This window comes from Pleurodeles waltl, chromosome 3_1 (assembly GCF_031143425.1).
Source record: "Pleurodeles waltl isolate 20211129_DDA chromosome 3_1, aPleWal1.hap1.20221129, whole genome shotgun sequence".
Classification (NCBI taxonomy): Eukaryota; Metazoa; Chordata; class Amphibia; order Caudata; family Salamandridae; genus Pleurodeles; species Pleurodeles waltl.
In genome coordinates, this window is record NC_090440.1 from 158936445 (window position 1) to 158955767 (window position 19323).

The 19323-nt window shown below is 41.6% G+C and overlaps 1 protein-coding gene across 9 annotated transcripts in view; it reads right to left on the bottom strand.

The window, feature by feature from the left end:
* The window catches only part of TMEM266 (transmembrane protein 266), a 394446-nt gene that overhangs the window by 285200 nt on the left and 89923 nt on the right, over positions 1 to 19323 (bottom strand). For all 9 annotated transcript variants that reach the window (XM_069222037.1, XM_069222031.1, XM_069222036.1 and 6 more), the window contains 2 exons: positions 7464 to 7618; positions 4702 to 4775 (listed from right to left, as the gene is read on the bottom strand). In XM_069222037.1, coding sequence (XP_069078138.1) covers positions 4702 to 4775; positions 7464 to 7618 — 229 coding nt within the window. The remainder of the gene's footprint in view (positions 1 to 4701; positions 4776 to 7463; positions 7619 to 19323) is intronic.

Genomic DNA, 19323 nt, shown 5'->3' on the forward strand with positions numbered 1-19323 from the left:
CATGCCAAACTTACCGCCACGAAAACCATGGCGGTAGGCACTATCAGTGCCAGGGAATCCCTTTCCTGGCACTGATAGGGGTCTCTGGCCGCCCCCCCCTCCCTCTACCCAGAGTCCTCCCCCACCCTCCCCCTCCTGCCCCGCACATATACACACCCGCACCCACATACACACATGCACACACGCATACCCACCACCACCCACACATGCACACATACATACCCACACACCGCAACACACACCAACATACCTTGTCACAAACATGCATTCACAACACACAACACTCACAATAAATCATTCACGCATGCATTCAACGCGAGTCACACCCACATGCACGCATTCCAAAACATACACGCACACACCCCACATACACACAACACCCCCCACCCTCCTCTGCGGTCAGAGAACCCGACTTACCTGCTTGCAGGGGGTCCTCCGGCTGGAGACGGTCCGCGGCGCTGTCAGGAGCAGCCTCCGCCAGCAAAACACCACCAGGCCGTATCATTCCTCATGATACGGTCGGCGGTGTTTTGCTGGTGTGGCAGTGCTGCGGTGAGCAGCGTCTTCTTACCGCCGTCATGACCGTCGGCCGTGTTCCGCCAGCATTCTGGTGGCATACCGTCGGCGGTCATGACATGCATAGACGGCTAGTAGCCACAACGGCGGTATGTTGGCAGCCGTTGCCATGGCGGTAGTTACCGCCAATGTTGTAATGAGGGCCATTGTGTCTTCGTCGATCCTAGTCCTGCACATACTCAGGGCGTTCAGCCCGTTGTTTTTCCAGGCAAGGCAACTCCTCTTCACCTTTTTGTAATTTCTGCCCTAACATGCGACCTACTCCAACCATGGTGGAAAGGCAGACCTCCCTTAGAACTACCTTGAGTACCTCCCACTTCATTGCACGGCTTGTTGCGCTTTCCCAATTGACCTCAAGGTATTGTTTAGTGTCTCCCTTATTGTCGCAAGGAAGGCAGTGTCAGTGAGGGCTTCTACCTGTAACTGCCAAAGTGGCACAGCAGCAGGATGTCTTTGTAATGAATACGTCAACAGTAGCGGTGTGTGGTCTGAGATGTACCGTCCTAAATAGGACACTGCGGCACACTATGGATCCCCTGTGCTGGGATTAAGAAATAGTCAATTCTATTGTGCGTACCAACGCCGGTGTATAACAGAAGTATTCTCATGCCCCGGGATGTCTCAAGCGCCATACATCTATTAATCCTATTGCGTCTTGGAATTGTGCCAGTGAGGCTGACATATTAGGTTTTACTCTCATTCTGAGAGGGATACAATCTTTCATACCATCTGCAATACAATTAAAGTCCCCAGCAATTACTACCTCCATATCAGGAATGACCCATATTGACTTTAATAACTGACCATAAAGAGTCCCGTCATCCATATTTGGAGCATACACATTTACCAGACATAAATTGTGGCCATCTAAGCTTCCTTCCAGTATAACATATCTCCATTCTGTGTGCACATATGCTCTAGTGTTTTGGTAAGGGGTGCCCGGCGCCACCCACACAAGCATTCCCCGGGTATATCCTGAGTAAGAGGTAGCATATATTTGTCCCCTCCATTTTCTCTGTAATGCTCATATACAATTTCCCCATGTATGTGTTTCTTGCCAGGCGGCCACGTGCACCCCGTACCTTCTAAGGTAGGAGTACACCTGCTTACGTTTTGCTGGGTTATTAAAACCTCTCACATTTCAGGTGTGAAATTTGTAACATTTATGTTTGTAATGTGGTTTGAAGGTGCTTCGCCACAATATTGTAACCACCATATATAAATACTTATATAAGGACCAGAGTAAACAATGGAAGCTTTCTATAGAAACAACACCAACAACAACAGTATTAATACTTCCCAATCTCCCTCCCAATATCCCACCCATAAGCAGTATAGTTGGAGTCCTCAGATCCCACCCTCAGAACCTATGTCCTCTCTAGCCACCCCAAATGCCCTCCCCAAAAATCAGTACCCACCCGTTTTAGCAACTGTGCTAACAAGTAATGCAATGTGTATGTTAGTTTGTAGGTTCTGTCTGACGTACCACTTCTCCTTCCAGAGAGTCAGTAGCCGTACAGCAGGGCCTGGCCCCAGACCACCACCCCACAAGGGTACAAGATACAGTTAGGCTATCATTCCTGTGTGCTCCAATTTAGACCAAGGTAGTCAATTGTTCACCCCACCCAACTTCTCACAAATAGCAGCAGGTTCAGTATGTGTCCGTCAAGGATATCAAGGTTCGCAGGTCATCTGAGAAGCCGCATCATTATCTCTGTTCAATAGTCCCCCCTTCCCTCCACATCTGTGCTATCGCTCAAGAGTTTCTGACTCTCCTGCAGCTGCTGGAAGAAGTTTTGCAAGGGTACCACCAATCACGTGTCCAGGAGCGTTCCATACTCACAGACCTTATCACGTCCTTCACTATCTCGTGAATGTCGGTGAGAAGGTTGGCCCGGAACAGTCTTATGTCTCTGAGAGTGCTGTGGTCCTTGTCTTCGCTGTTCCATCCAGTCCCCGCTTTGCTGACCCTTTCCCACTGCTTGTTGATCGAGCCATTCTGTTGTCCCTGCAGCTGTTTCGAAAAAATGTACTGTGCCCTTGTGGTGGATCTGACATTTTTCCAGAAACAGCAGTCTGTACTTGATATTAGTTTCTCATAGGCGGCATTTGACTGGCACAACGTTGTTCCCAAGGTAGTGAACTTTGAGGGCATAATCGGGAAAGATTGGAATCTGTTTATCCTAATACGTGGGCCGGCTATGGACATGAACATGTTGTAGGATAGCATCTCTATCCCTGTGATTGAAAAGCTGCGCTATTAAGGGCCTGCGATCTCTCAACAGAAAAACATTTGGAAAGGCCTTGGGTTGTAAGCTGTTCACTATCCATTTTTCCAGAAAGTTCTGCAGATGGGCCCTCCACCCGCTCCAGCAACCCCATCAGCCATATATTATTTTGCTGCGAGCGCCCATCTGCGTCCTTAAGTTTGTCCTCCATTCTAGACGCATTGCTGCTGAACCCCACCACCATGGCCTGAAGTGTTTTGATCTCTTTTTGTAGTGATCAAATATTTTCATCACTGCCAGTTGCCCGGTCGACCACTTTCTGCAGGTCCAGTAGCACGTGGTTGACATCCATGGCAATGGTGTCCAATTTAGTTTCCAGACCCGTCCTCAAGCTTTGAATTGCTTCCAAGATTTCGGATGTCACTTAGGTGTTTGTGCTTGGCTCCTGTGGCAATCGCCAATCCTGGAAGTCAGTCAGTGTTGCTGCCCTGGGACCGTATGTTTGCGCTTGTTTAAATGCCATGTCTTTCCTGTGGGCATAGGTCACAACTGGGCATCTCGAACTTCTACCAGCTAAACCACTATTATAAAAACTGTTCACAAATGTGTTCTTGTGACTTTACTGCCATTGAGTTGTGATCTGCGGTCCCTGCTGAACCAGTTTCCGCTGTGGTTCCTCCTATCATATGGTGAGATCAGGCAGTTCCAAGGGGGAAACAATGCGTCATAAACCCTGAACAGCGACTTTGGTTTAGGGAAGTTGCTGAGCGCTATTGTATACTTTGCTTTTCTGCAGTTTCTTGAAGGTCAACTGCTGCGTGGCCCACCCGCCAACCGCCGTCTCAATAATAAAGGAGGTTGTGGGAGGAGGGGGCAATACTCGGCCCCAATCAATCTCAAGTTCTTCCGGCCTTCAGGTCCTCCTCTCCGCGAACTGACTTGTGTCCCTCACCTCAATGCTGTCTCAGCAGCCAGAGTCTCCATGTACTTATTTTTAATCACAGGCTCAGCCATCAGAACCCTTCTTATCTGTCCTCAGAGGGGTGTGGGGAAGGAGATCGAGGGCAAGGAATCTCATTTTATGCTGCAGCCCACTCTGTCTCCTCTGCGCTCCGTGCCATCCGAATATGTAGCTTTTTGAATATGTGCAGCCTCGCCGCAGGTCTGTGTTTCTCCAAAGGGGCCTCGCCCGGGAGCCCTTCAGTGGTCATACTCCTGTGGCGCCACCATCTTGGCCCGCATTAGTGGCCGTTGTTAATTATGTCCTCTGAAATCATGGAGGCACAGCAATACAGCCCGTCTGCCTTCGTGTGCCAAATTCCCAGCCCTTTACTCGCTAGGCTGGGTCTGCACTCCTGTGTCCTCAGCCACCGTGTCACCTCTCCGTCAGCGTCTGTCCTTCCTGCCGCCCGGCCCCTCAGTTGGGGGCGCCAGCGCCTCCGATTGCCCAGTCAATAAAGTTTAGGGGACCTCTGGCTCCTCTCCACTATCCAGAGTGTGGGAGCTATTCATGTAGCATGTTCACAACAGGTTGCCGCCCAGGCTAATGTAGGATTGATACACCCTCATACGGGAACTCGGGCGAAGTGCTGCTACTTGCGTAGCCACGGGTCCACGATGTTCGAAAATTGTTGAATAGGAAGATACTTAATCCTCACTTGGAAACATAACAAGTTAAAGAATGTCACAAGTTAAATTTAGCTGCAATATTTAGTATGTTTTTTCAGGATACTTTTAACAATATTACACATACATATCTTAGAATGCTTCCATAAATGAGAAAACAAGTGGAATAAATTAGTTTTTATGTATCCAGTTATTTCTAACATAACTGGCAGTGGTTTAATGCAACAGAAAATACACAGCATCATTTGTTAGTCTGTATTATTCTACTTACCTCTGAAAAAAACATGGATAGAATGGCCAAGCTGATCCAGTGGATAATCCCTACAAACTGTGACGCGCTTGAAACTGTAACACAAAACATCATCACTAATATTACTACAATGTTACATACTGATTTACTATCAAACTTGATAAACGATCCTGACATTTTTCAGCAAGCATATAGTTATATATGGTGGTAACTAGCATCTAAAAAATATGTGAATTAAACATTTCAGCTTTCATTTTGGGACAAAAGTTTAGCTGGCCTGGTTTTCCTCAGAATCTTTTTGCTTTTTAGCTGATAAAATCAGCTCTTGGCTAATAAAATATATAATAATAAAAGCAGCCCTATAAAGAGCCTTTTTGTAGACTTTTATGGAAGGAAGTATTAGCTTCTTCCCATCCAGGCAGCTGTTCTCACCAGACGGTTGAAGTGGAGACAGTGAGATTGTGGGCGGTAGTGACTGTGCATCCGCACAGCCTTTTTGTGCCACTCTAACAGAATTTGCTGTCTGATTAGACGTGGGTGGTGGGGCCGGGCTGGTGGCAATAGGCAACATTTCATAGAATCTGCTGTTGATGTAATCCCAGTGTTAGATGTTCACAGAGATTCAGAGGCCCAAGGAGAGTGGTAGGAGGAGGGCTTCCTAAGTTGGTGGCCGGCCTAGTACTCATTGAACCAAAGATAGCACAAGAGACATCCTTTAAGGTGTGAGCAGATTTCACTGGTGGAAGCGCTTCTCCCAAACAAATCCCGGCTCTGGGTCACCGAGGTACTTTTACAAGAGTGCAGTCTATGCACTGTTGAAAAGAGGCTTACAGTGCTCCTGTATATCATGCATAATTCAGTGAGCGTAATCACACGTCATGTGTGTACAGCAAATGTTTAATTTGTACGCAATGTGGTACATTATACTTCAGAATACTAGATAACTCAGCATAGTAGTGTAAATAATGTGACATGAAAGTAAGCAAGAAACTAAGTGACACTAATGAAGACTATTCTGTATTATGCGCCTCAATTTAAACTAAATGTGTTGTATACACTGTAGAACAAATAATAGAAATGTCCCTTTCTCCTGACACAGCGTCATTAGGCTTATAAGTTTAAAGTTATACAACTATTGAAGGAATTGTCCAGAAATAACCTTGCACTGATTGGATAGTTCGATCCCTAAACTCACTGAGTGATCTAATCTTCTGACTCAATAACAGACCTGAACATTATCCTCATGTTCTAGGGAGGGGATTTGAAAATTCACCTAATACCATCTCTGCAAGCAGACACCCTCTCTAAACTAACATCATGTCGGATTATGATAAAGGCTTGACCGTCTGATGGAGAAATGGGAGAAGTAAGTGGGTAGAGATCAAAGTCAGGCACCAATGCAAACTGTAAAATTTCTATTTACTTCTAGTGTAATAAATCGGAGCCTTAGAAAGGTTCATTCAATCCAGGGCTCAAATTAGCTCTGAAAAAAGGATCACTATTTACTCATAGGTCATATAGTGGATAAACTCGTAGAAACAAATTTATTTAGCTTACTGCCTGCTTCATGAAAAACAATGCATCTTTGGTGCAGAGCTTTAGGAGGTTTCTGGCTCACCAGCCACCACGTGGACAAGAGATATTATACATGTAGGAAACAAAAACCAGTAGAAAACAAATAGGTGATTAATGGATGTTTGGTGATGAAGCATATCTGGCCTGGTATCCTGAAACATGCAGTCCCCTTTAAAAGGAGAACTTAAAAATATGGAATGGACGACATTTTGTCATTAGTACCAGAGCCAATAAACTACCTAACATACATATTTAATAGACATAATAAGCAGCACTACCCCAAGAATAGGGAAGATCAGTGAGTGAAAACATATATAAATAAAAATAATGTTTCAATTATGGCAAAGCTACAATATGGGATCCTACGGTTGTTCTAACATGTCTAGCTGTTCTAGGAATGTTTTGCATTACATAGTTAATGTAATCTTATAAATGTAAAAGCCTTGGCGGTTGCACCTGGTAGTCATCTCATAGCGATGTACAGTGTAAGTATATTAACAAACATTTTATGCATTGGCGCTTTTAGCTCTGGAACACTGGGTAAGATGCATCAATGACTAAAACACCTGTTGCTGACAGGTATGGGTGACCTGCAGATCATAACTTCGGATCCTTGAAAAGCTTGCTCAGGCCTTCATTTTTCTGAGGAGCGGGGGTGAGAATGTGTGTCTGTACATGTGTATTCTACTGCTTAGTGTACTCAGTTTGCAGCTTGGTGTGATTACCTAACCTAACTGTTCCTACTTCCTTGGAGTGTTATGAGCACAATGAGAGTTCCCTAGAAGACTGCTGGGTGATTACAACCGAGAAGCGGGGCAGCGGCAGGGATCTTGCATCTTCTTTTATGACTCATCTTCCCAAACTACTAACCTTAATTCATGAAACAAATCTAATTATTATTTAGGAAGACACATCTGTATATGCCCCTTTCATATAGGGTTTACAGAGTGCAAATAATACTCATGCTGTAGTAAGGACTACCCTATAAATGGGTACTAAACACAGTAAGTTTTTAGATTCCTTATGAAGTGCCCTCTGTATTATTGAGATCTGGAGAGAAAAAGTGTTTTTGGATACAGTAAGTCCTGGCAAGTGTGCCACAATGCAAATGGTTTTCCTAATTTCATTTGATTTGAACATCAACTAAAACATGGGATAAAAAACAGCAATTATTTCATTATAGTCCGGTAGAATAAAGTTTTACTCACACTGTAAAAACTTTATATCTATTAGAAGTTCCAGAGTCAGAAGAATCACCACCAATACTACACAGGCTACCAGGAAACTGTTGAGGCTTGCGCTGAGTAAAAATACCTGCCAAACAGCAGCTCTTCTGCCACAACACGGTTTTAGCCAATTGGATCTAAGAGAAGAACAAGGCAATATGTTATGAGGTTACCATAAAAAGCTATGTAATGTTGAAAAATGATTAATTTTAATAAGGTGGAGCCAGCGCTACATAAAGCGGATACCACTAAGGTGACCACTCACTACAAAGCCATTCACTCTCACTCTCGGAACCACTTTGCAAAAACATTCATTCAACATCTATGCTATCAAGACAAACGTGGGTCAGATACGTTTATAGAGTTCTCCTAAAAAAAGGCAAGAACTTAGTACCTTATGACCGGAAATTGTGAAATTAAAGATGCACAATTAGTACTTCGAGTTAAAAAAAAAAAGGGGGCTAGCTCTCTCCCCTTTATTATTGGTATACCATTAAAATCTTCTTGCCATTCATTTTTCTCACCACGCGCAGCCGTCTGGACATGATTTAAGCATCGCTCTGGGCAATGTTTACGGAACTATGGCAGGTTGGAGTCATAAACGTTTTTTGTTTGTTAAGTACAATAAGAAAATACAATAAGAACCAGAGGTGACAACATTTCACTGCATCAGTTTGTTTAACCATTTTGTGATCACTACTGCCAACATCACTTATATAAGAAAATCATTTATTATATGTATAAGATGTATAAAACACAGACGCCCAAATCTCCTGAATACATTAAATAACAAATCATTTTTAAGGGTACAGTAATTAACAAATGTGTATTTTTCCACTCTGACAATGCTACCTTCTACAGTAATTTCAGTACTCAAAATCAGTGGTGTCAATTTTGTATGTCCACACTTACAAATAAGATATAGGTCTACGTAGGCACTGTTTTACTTGCATAGCTTTTCACTCCCAATATTATTTTAAATCTAACTGACACTCCTTTGGACACAAACTCGCCCACACATTTTAGCATATCACCAGTAGCAAAGAATCCTAAATACATTTTACAGAGCTAAAAAGGTGAGTATATTTTTCTTAAAGTACTCTATGAAGAGTGTTTGACAATTCAAACGCTTTGAAATCTGAATTTGCCTTCCCACTATGGCATATTCCTTGTATTATAGGAAGAGTGTAACTGATCAGTCAAAACATAAGTGGCTGGTCTGCATATATGCCTGGCACCCCTAAATATTTCACAGGTGACTCCCTGAGCATTCCTTAGATAAAGGAGTTATATGGCTGCATAACATCATCATTATTTTATCTACATTCTGTAGATTTCAGCCCCTGAGTAAGCCCACCAAGATAGGCACTTCCTAAGCAGTATGCTATATACTTGAGAAAGCCCAGCATTCAAAGCAATTTAAACCTGTTACCTGCGATTGTGGGTTTGAATTTTGTAGATACTATCATTACTTTTGAGGTTGATAAAAAGCGTATCACTAAATTAGCTAATATATTTATAAAACCTACTGACAATTGGGGTTGCTGACTTTGCTTAACTGGTCACTAAGATATAAATGTGAAAAGGATTACTCTGTAAGCATCTGTTCGTTGTGCGTAGAGCTGCAGATTCACATATTTTGCATAATGCTGCCATCTAGTGTTGGGTTCATGCATTACAATTCGTTTTTCTTTTAAGAAATCTTGAGTCACAAGGGAGGTGTAGAGTGATTCTTCCCTAAGTCTACAATGTGCATGGGCCTCGGCTCCACCCTTAGATTGTTGTCCGTACAGCGGGGTGAAAGGGAGAGTTTATATAGACACGTAAACATATGGCCCATGTTTCTTGCGATTATAGAGAAACATATGCTGAAACTTCCCACTTATGGGGAAGTGAGGAGTGAATGTCAATCAACAGCACTACACAGTACAAACGGATACTTACACGGTAAGTAACACAATCCATTTATAGTATGTGTTGCTGTACATACACATGCTTTGCAAGGACTATTTTGCAGTATTCTCCCAGCAGTGTTTTCAATACTGTTTGGCCAACCATAACCTGTTGGGCTAGTACATCCATACATTAATGTTTAGTGAAGAAACGTGGTGTTGATCAAGTTGTTGCCTTGTATATGCCAGCTATGGGGATGTGACCTACAAAGTCCACTGGAGCTCCTTCTTACGTGTAGAATGAGCTCTTGGGGTTACAGAGCGGTAAAAACTTTAGGTTAATTCTGAGGATCGCTACTGTTATGATGAACAGAGGAACGTTAGACATATGTATACATAACACAGAATTTTGAAGTAATGTTGTGATCAGCCCTGCTGTTAGAACCTTGATGGATTATTTTGCATAATTGGCATTATCAATAGAGTATGTGTTTACAGAGACCTTAACAGTGCCTTTGTTTGGTACTTTATATTCAAGAAGTGACCTTACCATGCCCCTGTTTTCCTTTATTGTGTTGTGAGCATTGTATGTTATTGTATGTAATGGTTGTGGCGTGAATGTTAATGTGAGAGTCTCTGCAGTTTTTTTAGAATGTTTGGTGTCTGTGACCCATTATATTTATGTATAGAATTTAATTTGTTAATTTATTGTAATATATTAGGATTGAATTGTACTGTTGTATTATTTCTAATCAGCATTTTTCCTTAGTAAAAAAAGTGTTGCATGACCGTTATTGCCTTGACACTGATATTGCTCCAATGAGCTGAACATATCTATCATTACCATAAATGTCTCTTGTCTTACTTGGGGGAAGTTTGCTTTATTATGTCTATGTTGATTTCCCCTTGTTTGGCTGTCACCTTGTATCGGTTGTCCAGGGGCCCTCTTACTTTGGAATTAATTCTGAGGACCACTTTATCTTTATGTACCTTTTTGGATCTTAATTGCATACAGCTCACTAACGTATCACAAAGAGGCAACGGCAACTAGGAAGTCCCCTTTCTATGTTATGATTGGAAATCCAGAGGTTTGACTAGTACTCCCATTAACCGTGTGAATATTACACACTAGACCTGTGGGAGTTTTAGTTTTAGGTGATAATTATTTTAAGCCTTTACTACTGAAATTGTAATAGTAAACAGAGTTCCCCGTTTTACATATTCGCTGCCACTGCTGCCAGAATCTTAGGTATGTGTACACCAATTCTGATGATCTTAAATGTAGAAGGTAGGAAATTATTTCTAGCTGCGTGACCTGTAAACGATTTAGGGGATTTGCCAAACTGAAGTCGCTAAAGATCTTCCATTTAATAGCTTAAAATACACGTGAGAAAGGCCTGCATTACTATCCGAAGTACAGTCATGCACTTTTCTGGAAGATTTAAATAACAAAAGAGTACAACCATGCACTTTTCTGAAAGAAATAAGTAACCAAACTCCAAGACCTCAGGTGACACATTGCTGTATTGCAAGATTTATCCTCTTGAGATCGGGATGGCTTATTAGTCCTTTGTGTTTTGTGAGAAGGTCCACTTGGAGTGGAAGTCTTGTAAGGCAAGATGGACATTTCTAACAGGACTGCGTGCCAAGGTTGCCTGGCCTATGCTGGAGCCAATGGAATGAGCGTCATTGGACACTGCCACGTCTTCTCGACCACATGTAGGATGAGTGGGAGAGGCAGAACAGTGTAGGCAAATATCTCTGACCACCTCATCCATAGCACATCGCCTTGGATTGTGGGTATGGATCACTGGAGCCGAAGTTAGTGTATTTTGTGTTTTCTTGAGTAGAAAAAAAATTGAATGTTGGGCTTCCCCACTTGTTAAAGGACTTTTGTAGGAATTGAGGGTGGAGTTCCGATTTGTGTACCTGTTGGTGTGCCCTTCTTAAGAGGTCTGTAAAGTTGTGGTCCACTCCTTGGATATGTTCCTCTAGAAGGCGTATGTTGTGAAGAATAGCCCATTTGCAGATGTTTTAAGCTAGACTGGACAGTGATAGAGAATGTGGACCCTTCCACCCGCACGGTTTTGGATGCAATGCACCACAACCATGTTGTCTGTCTTTATTTGGACTATCTTGTTCTTTATCACTGAATAGAAGACTTTGAGTGGTAGCACGATAGACAAGAGCTCGAGGTAGTTGGTGTGTTTATTGTAAAGAATTCCATATACCTTGAAAAGTTATGTTTCTAAGATGTCAGCCCCATCCAATGAGCGATGAGTCTGTAGTAATGGTGAAGAGGGAGGGTTCAGAATAGGTCTGCCTACCAATAGAATATTGGAGTTTCACCAGTGCAAAGAGTGCTGAATAATGCCATTTATCTACATTAGATCTTCGAGCTGGCCCTCAGCTTGTGTTGACTGACTGGCAAGACATTGCTGGAGAAGGCATAATTGTACCCTGGGGTGCGGCACAATTTATATTCATGATGCCATCAAGGCAGCAGCTGTTGATATGCCAGCACCCTATGTTCATTGAGGTAAGCTGTGATAGCAATTAAGACTGAGCCTAGTTATGGTTGTGTTTGCTGAGGTTGAAGATGGGTCTTTTTCATATTGATTTTAAATCCTAGTTGAGTGTTGTTCGAGAGTGTGCTAGGCATTTTTGCTTGCTGTTGCTCTTGGCCAGCTAGTTGCGTAGATCAGTGGTTCTTAACCTGTGGTCTGGTGACCTCTAGAGGTCGGCAAAGCATAATAAGGGGGTCTGTGACTGCTCCGAAAATTAAATAATAAAGTGTGTAACAATAAAGAAGCAAAATATTAAACATTTTAAAACATTCTGTAAATGTGCAGGAATTTGAAATTGGAGGGTAAAAATTAAGTTAATATCCTTAAATTGATCCATAGGAGCAGTGCAAGTGCATTATAACAGAATATAGTATGGACAATAAGTGGTGTCAGTTGAATTCAGAAAAAGCCCAACCTCCCTAGTAAAGTTTTGATTTTTCTTATATTCGTTAGTGAATTAAATGGCATATTTCATCATGTGTGTATTTTGTTTGATTAATTCTTGTTCCTGTATTTTTGTGTATTGTTTTGTGGTTCAAATAATTGAAAATACTCAGGAGAGGGCCCCATCTTCCTTTAAACACTCAGTTGGGGGTCTTGAAATCAAATGATTCAGAGGGGGTCCCCAGGTACCAGTATTAACTGGTAGTCCACAGAAGTCAAAAGGTTGAGAACCACTACTCTAATGTGCCCAGCATCTCTCTCACCTATATTCAAGCATCTCTTTGCACCTAAATGCTTGACAAAAAACGTACTTTGACTTTTAGTAGTCTGGAGTGAGACATAGGCTACAAACCTTGTACTCGTCGAACATGGGATACTTTCAACTACAATGTGGGCAGAATCCAGATGGAGCCCAATATATCTTCCAACAATCTCTAAAGCAGAGTTCTCAACGTCTGATTGAAGTTCTTGGATTGGTTACAGTCTATGGCGTTGACAAGATGGATCCGATGCAATTGCTTGAAGATTTCTTCCAGAATCAACAAATCAAAGCAGGACCCAAAGTGTACACACAGAACCGTGATATTATTGGAGCCAAAGCTTTTCACATCTGAACCCAATGGCAGACAAAAGCAATCTATGGGTGGAGCCAAGACTCATGCTCATTGTGGACTAAGGGAGGAGTCACTCTACACCTTGTAAAGTTAAACTTTTTCAAAGAATAATACATCTTAATGTCCCAACCCAACAGTAGATGGCAGGAGTATGCAAAGAATGTGTATCTACACTAACACAGGCTACGAACATAAACTTCCTAGTTTTATTCTTGCTTTAACATTCATCCCTTGAGCAATTCCTCCACTCTTCTTTTGACGTCGTGAGAGCACAAAGTGTACATGGGATGCATCATTTAAACAAAAAGCTACACGAAGTCAACTGAGCTTTTAGAAATGTTAATTTAATTCCCATAATGACCATCTTGTCTCTGCCCTTCAGGTTGCAGGGGTTATCAGTGGACTATCTCAGTTTTGCCTTATAGAATTCAATATAATAGTTTCTCTGCTGTTTTGTCCTAAATCTACATTGTTGCCACCTCCACAAATGCATTTGACATTGATCTCCATCTCTTGGAGAATTTGAAAACTTTATTTGGCCTGAATTGTTTAGGGGATTCGTGCACAACGTATGCTGTTCAGATAGCACACATTTGCATGTCTGCAGTGTATGTATGAATACAGACCATGGAACATAAAGGATAAAGGAGCCCTGAACTCTTTTGTAACTGCTGCAAACTCATCAACAACTAAAACACTAGTTGGGATGTTCCGTTGAAATTACACTCTGAGATAACACAGGTCAATGCAATATCTTAAGCCTGTTCCATCTTCACTCTTGGATACAGCAACCAGTGCTAGCCTCAACACAATACAATAGAAACTCCCTCATTTTACCATTTGCAGAGAAGCCAGGATATGGCAATTCACCAGCTGACTAGCTTAGGAAGAACCAGCCATGTGTTCTGTACCCTGGCAGCACTTCATTAGCTATCAATGGCAAAGAGGTAAGTTACAGAAACTGGTTTCACATTCCTAAAATCTAGAAGTAATCTATATATCCTGCTGCATAAACTAACTTAGTGCTTTTACATACTCAGTACACCAGATACAAAAAATAGCATTAAGGGGGCACATGACATTTTTAATTCTACTCCTGACAACACACTGCCAAGACTGGAAACTATGCCAGTTTGCATAAGCAGGAAGAACCCATGCCATGCACCCAATAGCTCTGCCCTAAGTGATCACAGCAAAGATCTAAAGGGCCTTTCAATTAATAATTCTATGATAGGAAGGAAAGAGAGGTTGGCTCTTGAAGAGTGTTTGTCCTTATTTGAGGTGTTGTTCCACATATTTCTTGACTCCAAACAAAGACCATTGACTCATCTTTCTTAAGATGTAAATGTCTCATTATTATGCTTTTTCAGCTTATCTTAGATATGTATGAACCCTTTTACTATGGTGAGAGATTGGCTAGACATGCCAATCGACTGGTGAGTGCAAAAAACCTATGAACTAGGCCTGGAGTTGATTTTCTTCTGCCTCATATTTCACTTTGTCACAACTATTTCTTGTCTAAGTGATGATTACATGTTCACGGCATTTATTTCACATCATTTTATTTGGTGTTCATCTTAGTGCCATGTTTAGTCGATGGAGATTGGCTACATAAGTATACAGTTGGAAATCATTGTCAGTTTTAGTTTAAAGTCCTTGGAGTTTAAACGAGTCTATGTATTTTCTTACATGCCTACTTTTCCACTGCTTAATGTTTTCCTACAAGTGAACATGGTGAAGTTTCATATTACCTTTGCTAACGGCAAACATCGGGTAATAAACGCCCTAAGGAAGGCTGGGGTCAAAATAATATATTATCCAAAACAACACTGATGAGATGTCTTCTTGTTAGCCATAATAAAGAGAGTGTGTTCAGTCAAGAATTTAGAAATCTACAATATAAAACACAGTGTTTGATACTGAATCCACTCTGTCATAGTCTGTGGTAAGGTTCAGAAATTGAATGGGGTGTATGCTGCTGAAGTCGGCTAGATGCAGTTTGTTGGTAGAAATTATTTATTTTACTGGAATAATATGATAACATAATATAAATTGCAGTGTAATCAAGGTTTTATTCAAAAGTTATTACATTCTGAAGTTTCTATTTTTCTACATTCATTGTCCTACTGGAAAAAAATGTGTATTCTGTTATTTCTTTTTATTGTTTCTGACTTTATATGATTGTTTTGTTGTGTTTTCCTTGTGCTTTCCCAGCCTGACAGAAAGACACCTTACATAAAAATTTAAAGTTTAGTTGCCCAACAACAGTAGTGGGTTTTCAATTCATAACGCAAAGTAAAAATGCACTAAAAATCTTCCCCTTTTTTGTGGACGGATGGGGCTCCCCTGTATTTGTATTTAGTAGTTTATTAGTAAAGACATTGCGGTTTGATAATCCCCGAGGAGACTGAATAGCTCTGTAATACAGTTCTAGCCATTTTTAATTAGGCTAGTAAAATTGGCCTCGTAGCTCTAAAAATCTCTTTTCTGAAATCTTTGTGTTCTTCAGCTAGTTGCAAGGTCATTGTGAAGGCCTGTTTGTCCCCTTATTTCAGTGCTCTGAAAGATTTTCTTAGATAGGCCTGCTCCTTGTGAACTATTTCGCAGTTTCAGTGCTAAAGTAGGTGTATGGATTTTCTGGAAAGTTACTGGACTCAGGGCTTTGCAGTAAAAGGCTGTGTGAATGCCCTCGATGAGAATATATATGTGGTCAAACATTGGCTGATGAAGTGGCTCTTGGACACAAATTGTTTCTAATCTCTTCATTAATTAACAAATTCAAGGTAAATGGGGTCTTTTTGCCAGTGATAGGAGCTCCCTTTCTGGTTGTGAAACGGGGGACCTAATATGATTGTATGACCAGGACACTTTGTACACAGATTAATAAAAGACAGGACTTGACATAAGGCCAGTGCAGTGGGTGTCAAATATCGTTCGACGGTAGCAAACCATGCCGACTTAATTCAAAGCTCCTGATTTATGCCCTGTTCAATCCAGGGGCCGAACAATTACTGATGTGGGCATAAAGTTACACTTGGGTTCGAGTGGGATTATAATTTAGGTAGTAAGTGCACTCCCCATAGGTGTTTACCCACACAATTTTCACTAGGTAAACGGAGGCGAAAATCATGCAGACAGGATGCACTAAATCATAGTTCGTGCACCTTGATATGGGGGAAAACAACAGGTATGTTATCCTCAGTTTTGATGGATGCAACTTGAAATACTGTGCACCTTATGATATTGGTTATTTAGCGGGCGTACAAAAACTAGTGCAAAGAACTGCATGTGTCCTGGTATAAGGCAACAGTGTTCTTGCCTTCAAGTGGTGTTTGAACACATTTCAGAAGACAGGCAATTCTTTTTAACCTAGACTGTAAAGCTCTGGAGGTCACCTTCTCAGGTAGGGAAATGGTGGAAGTGTATCAAAAACAATCTTAAGAGGAATCTGAAAAGCAACTGGAGAAGTCAGAACTTTATAAATCCCTACACAGTCTCTTAACCACGGCTATATCTAGATATTCATTCCTGGCAATAGGAGGTCCGCGTATTGTTATGGACGTAACATGCATTATCTATTCAAATATTAAATCAATCTATATGGGAATACCTCTTCGGTAAAATTCAAGAATAAATTGTCACAAATCTTATCTAACATACGGTCTGGACTTATGACCTTGTTGATCTAGAGCTGGTGTCTAAGTTCTACAAACTCATCTAGACTGATTGGTTTCCTCAGATCTTAATACAGGTATGGGGTGAGACAGAGTGCACCAGTATCCTCCGGTTTAGGGTTAAAAGCAAATTTGTTACTCGCCTTGTACTTTGCAGTTTACTGTTGCAGTTATGCAGAATAAGCACACTAATTAGATCATTTACATAATTTACAACATTGGGCACATGGTAAATGAAAGAGAATAATTTGCTGGAAGCAAGGAAAAGGACAAAATGCTAGTCAAGATATGTCCATTTGTAGGTCTCGCTCGCTGGCTTCACTATGTAATCCACTTCCCTAGCATTAATTTAATAAATGTGTTTTTGGCAGTCCTACCAGCAAGCATTAACGCACAATCAACTACTAGGTCGCATTACAGTCCTATGACACATGAAGCAATACTCTGCACTGCCTACTTCGCACATTCAAGAGACTGGGAATGCATTCATAGTTTGATTCCCTGACTAGAACTCTATGTTCTGGGTGTGTCCTTCAAGATGTGTGAAACATGTGTTGCCCTGCTCATAAGTAGAGTAATCATAATTGATTCGGACTAAAATGTGGTTGATAGCTGTAGCCAGATGAAGTTGAGTAGTCCGATTTGTCGGGATGCAGGCTTTCTGTCAAATTTAACACTCAAGCTGGAATATTGAGGTTTCAGAGTATGTGGAGATCTCACCAATAATGAACAGCTGCATAATCAATTTTAACACAGAACACAACATATAATTCTTGCTTTTTTCCTATTCTTATGAAATGGCAGGATTATGTTACAGTGTAAGCACCTGTTAGTTGCATGTAGTGCTGTAGATTTACTTGCTCTGCATATTCCTGCCTCTAGTGTTGGGCTCAGACTATTGCAACTTGTTTTTCTTCAAAGAAGTCTTTTGAGTAATGAGGTCTTGATGGCTTCTCTAGTTCTGAATGCGCATGGGCACCAACTTCATTGTTAGATTGTTTGTCACACAACAGGTGAGAATAGGTATGAAGTAATGAGTAGGCATGGAGTAGGCTAGTATGACTGAACACTACCCAGGTGCATAGAAAAGACAATTCTAAAGGCTGATGATATGTTTAGCAAACACTGGGTTCCAGGGAGGAGAGTAGATGCATGTAAATCTACATCACTACATGAAACAAACAGATGTTTATAAGGTAAGTAACATAATCCGTTCGTAGCATTTGTGGCTGTAGATGACATGCTCTACATTAACTATAAAGCAGTACTCCTTTAAGTGGTAGATAGCCAGTGGATGGCACAGATGTCTCAAACAGAGTCCTGAAGACAGTTTGATCCACTCCAGCATGCTGCCTTGCAATTATATCCACATTATAATTCTTTGTGAAGGTGTGTGAAGTGGACCAAGTGCTAGCTCTACAGATGTGAGCTATGGGTATGTTTCAAGGAAAAGCCATAGTGGCAGCCTGCTTGCGGGTAGAGTGAGGCCTGGGGTAGGTAGGTAGGTTTCTTTTGGCTTTGAGGTAGCAGGTCCGGATGAATTTAACAATCCACCTGGCAATACCCGCCTTTGATATAAGGTGACCTTTAAGAGGATGAGCAAAGGAAACAAAAAGCTGTTGTGTTTTACAGAAAGGTTTGGTCCTGTCTATATAATACATGAAAGTATGCTTGACATCAAGTGCATGACGTGCTCCCTCAGCTACCAAGTCAGGTCGTGGAAAAAAACCTCAATTGTTTGGTTAAGGTGAAATGGAAAGACCACCTTAGCCAGGAACTTAGGGTTGGTCCTAAGAATCACTGTGCCATTATGGACCTGGAAGAAAGGTTGTTGTAGTGTGGGCATCAGTAGCTCACAAATGCCCCTGATCGTTTATGACTACAACAAAGGTGACTTTCCAGGAGAGGAACTCCAAAGAGCAAGAATACAGTTGTTCAAAAGGAAGCCCCATGAGTCTGGTGAGCCAGATTCCAGACTGGGGCAGGTGGCACCCTAAGTGGGAGGACACATTTAAGGCCCTCCATAAAAGTTTTATTAACAAGATTGATTTTGAAAGTGAGGAGTGTGTGCCATTTTCTGCATGTAAGTGTAATCGAATTGAGGTGTAAGCTAAACTTGACTTTTGCAGCTGTAGAAGGTAGCAAATGTTGTCTTGCACTGTGGGAGTGAGAGAGTATATCTGACTTGAGGTAAAGTAGTGAATAATTTCCACTTAGCAGCATTGCAGGTGAGTGGGGTAATTTTACAGGCTTCTTTGAGAATGTTCAAACACCCTTCAGGCAACTGAACTCTAGGACCCCAGGAGTCAGATTGCTAAATTAAGCTACCTGGGGATCTGACCCTACCTAGATTTTGTATTAGAAGGTCTTGCTTGTTGGGGAGCTTCTTGAGTGGGATGAAAAAAATCTCTAGGACGGTCACGTACCATGGCTGTCTGGCCCACATGGGAGTGGTAGAGGAGGAAAAGACATGGGAGTGAGAGAGGAGGAGAAGTGTATGCAAAGATCCCTGACAAGTTCCTCCACTGAAAATTGCCCATGAACTTGAGGTCTGGAAAATCCTGAGTTGAAGCTGGGGCACTTTGTGTTTTCACATGTGGTGAAAAGGTCTATGCCTAGGATGCCCCAACAGCTAAAGTAAAGTAAGGGAG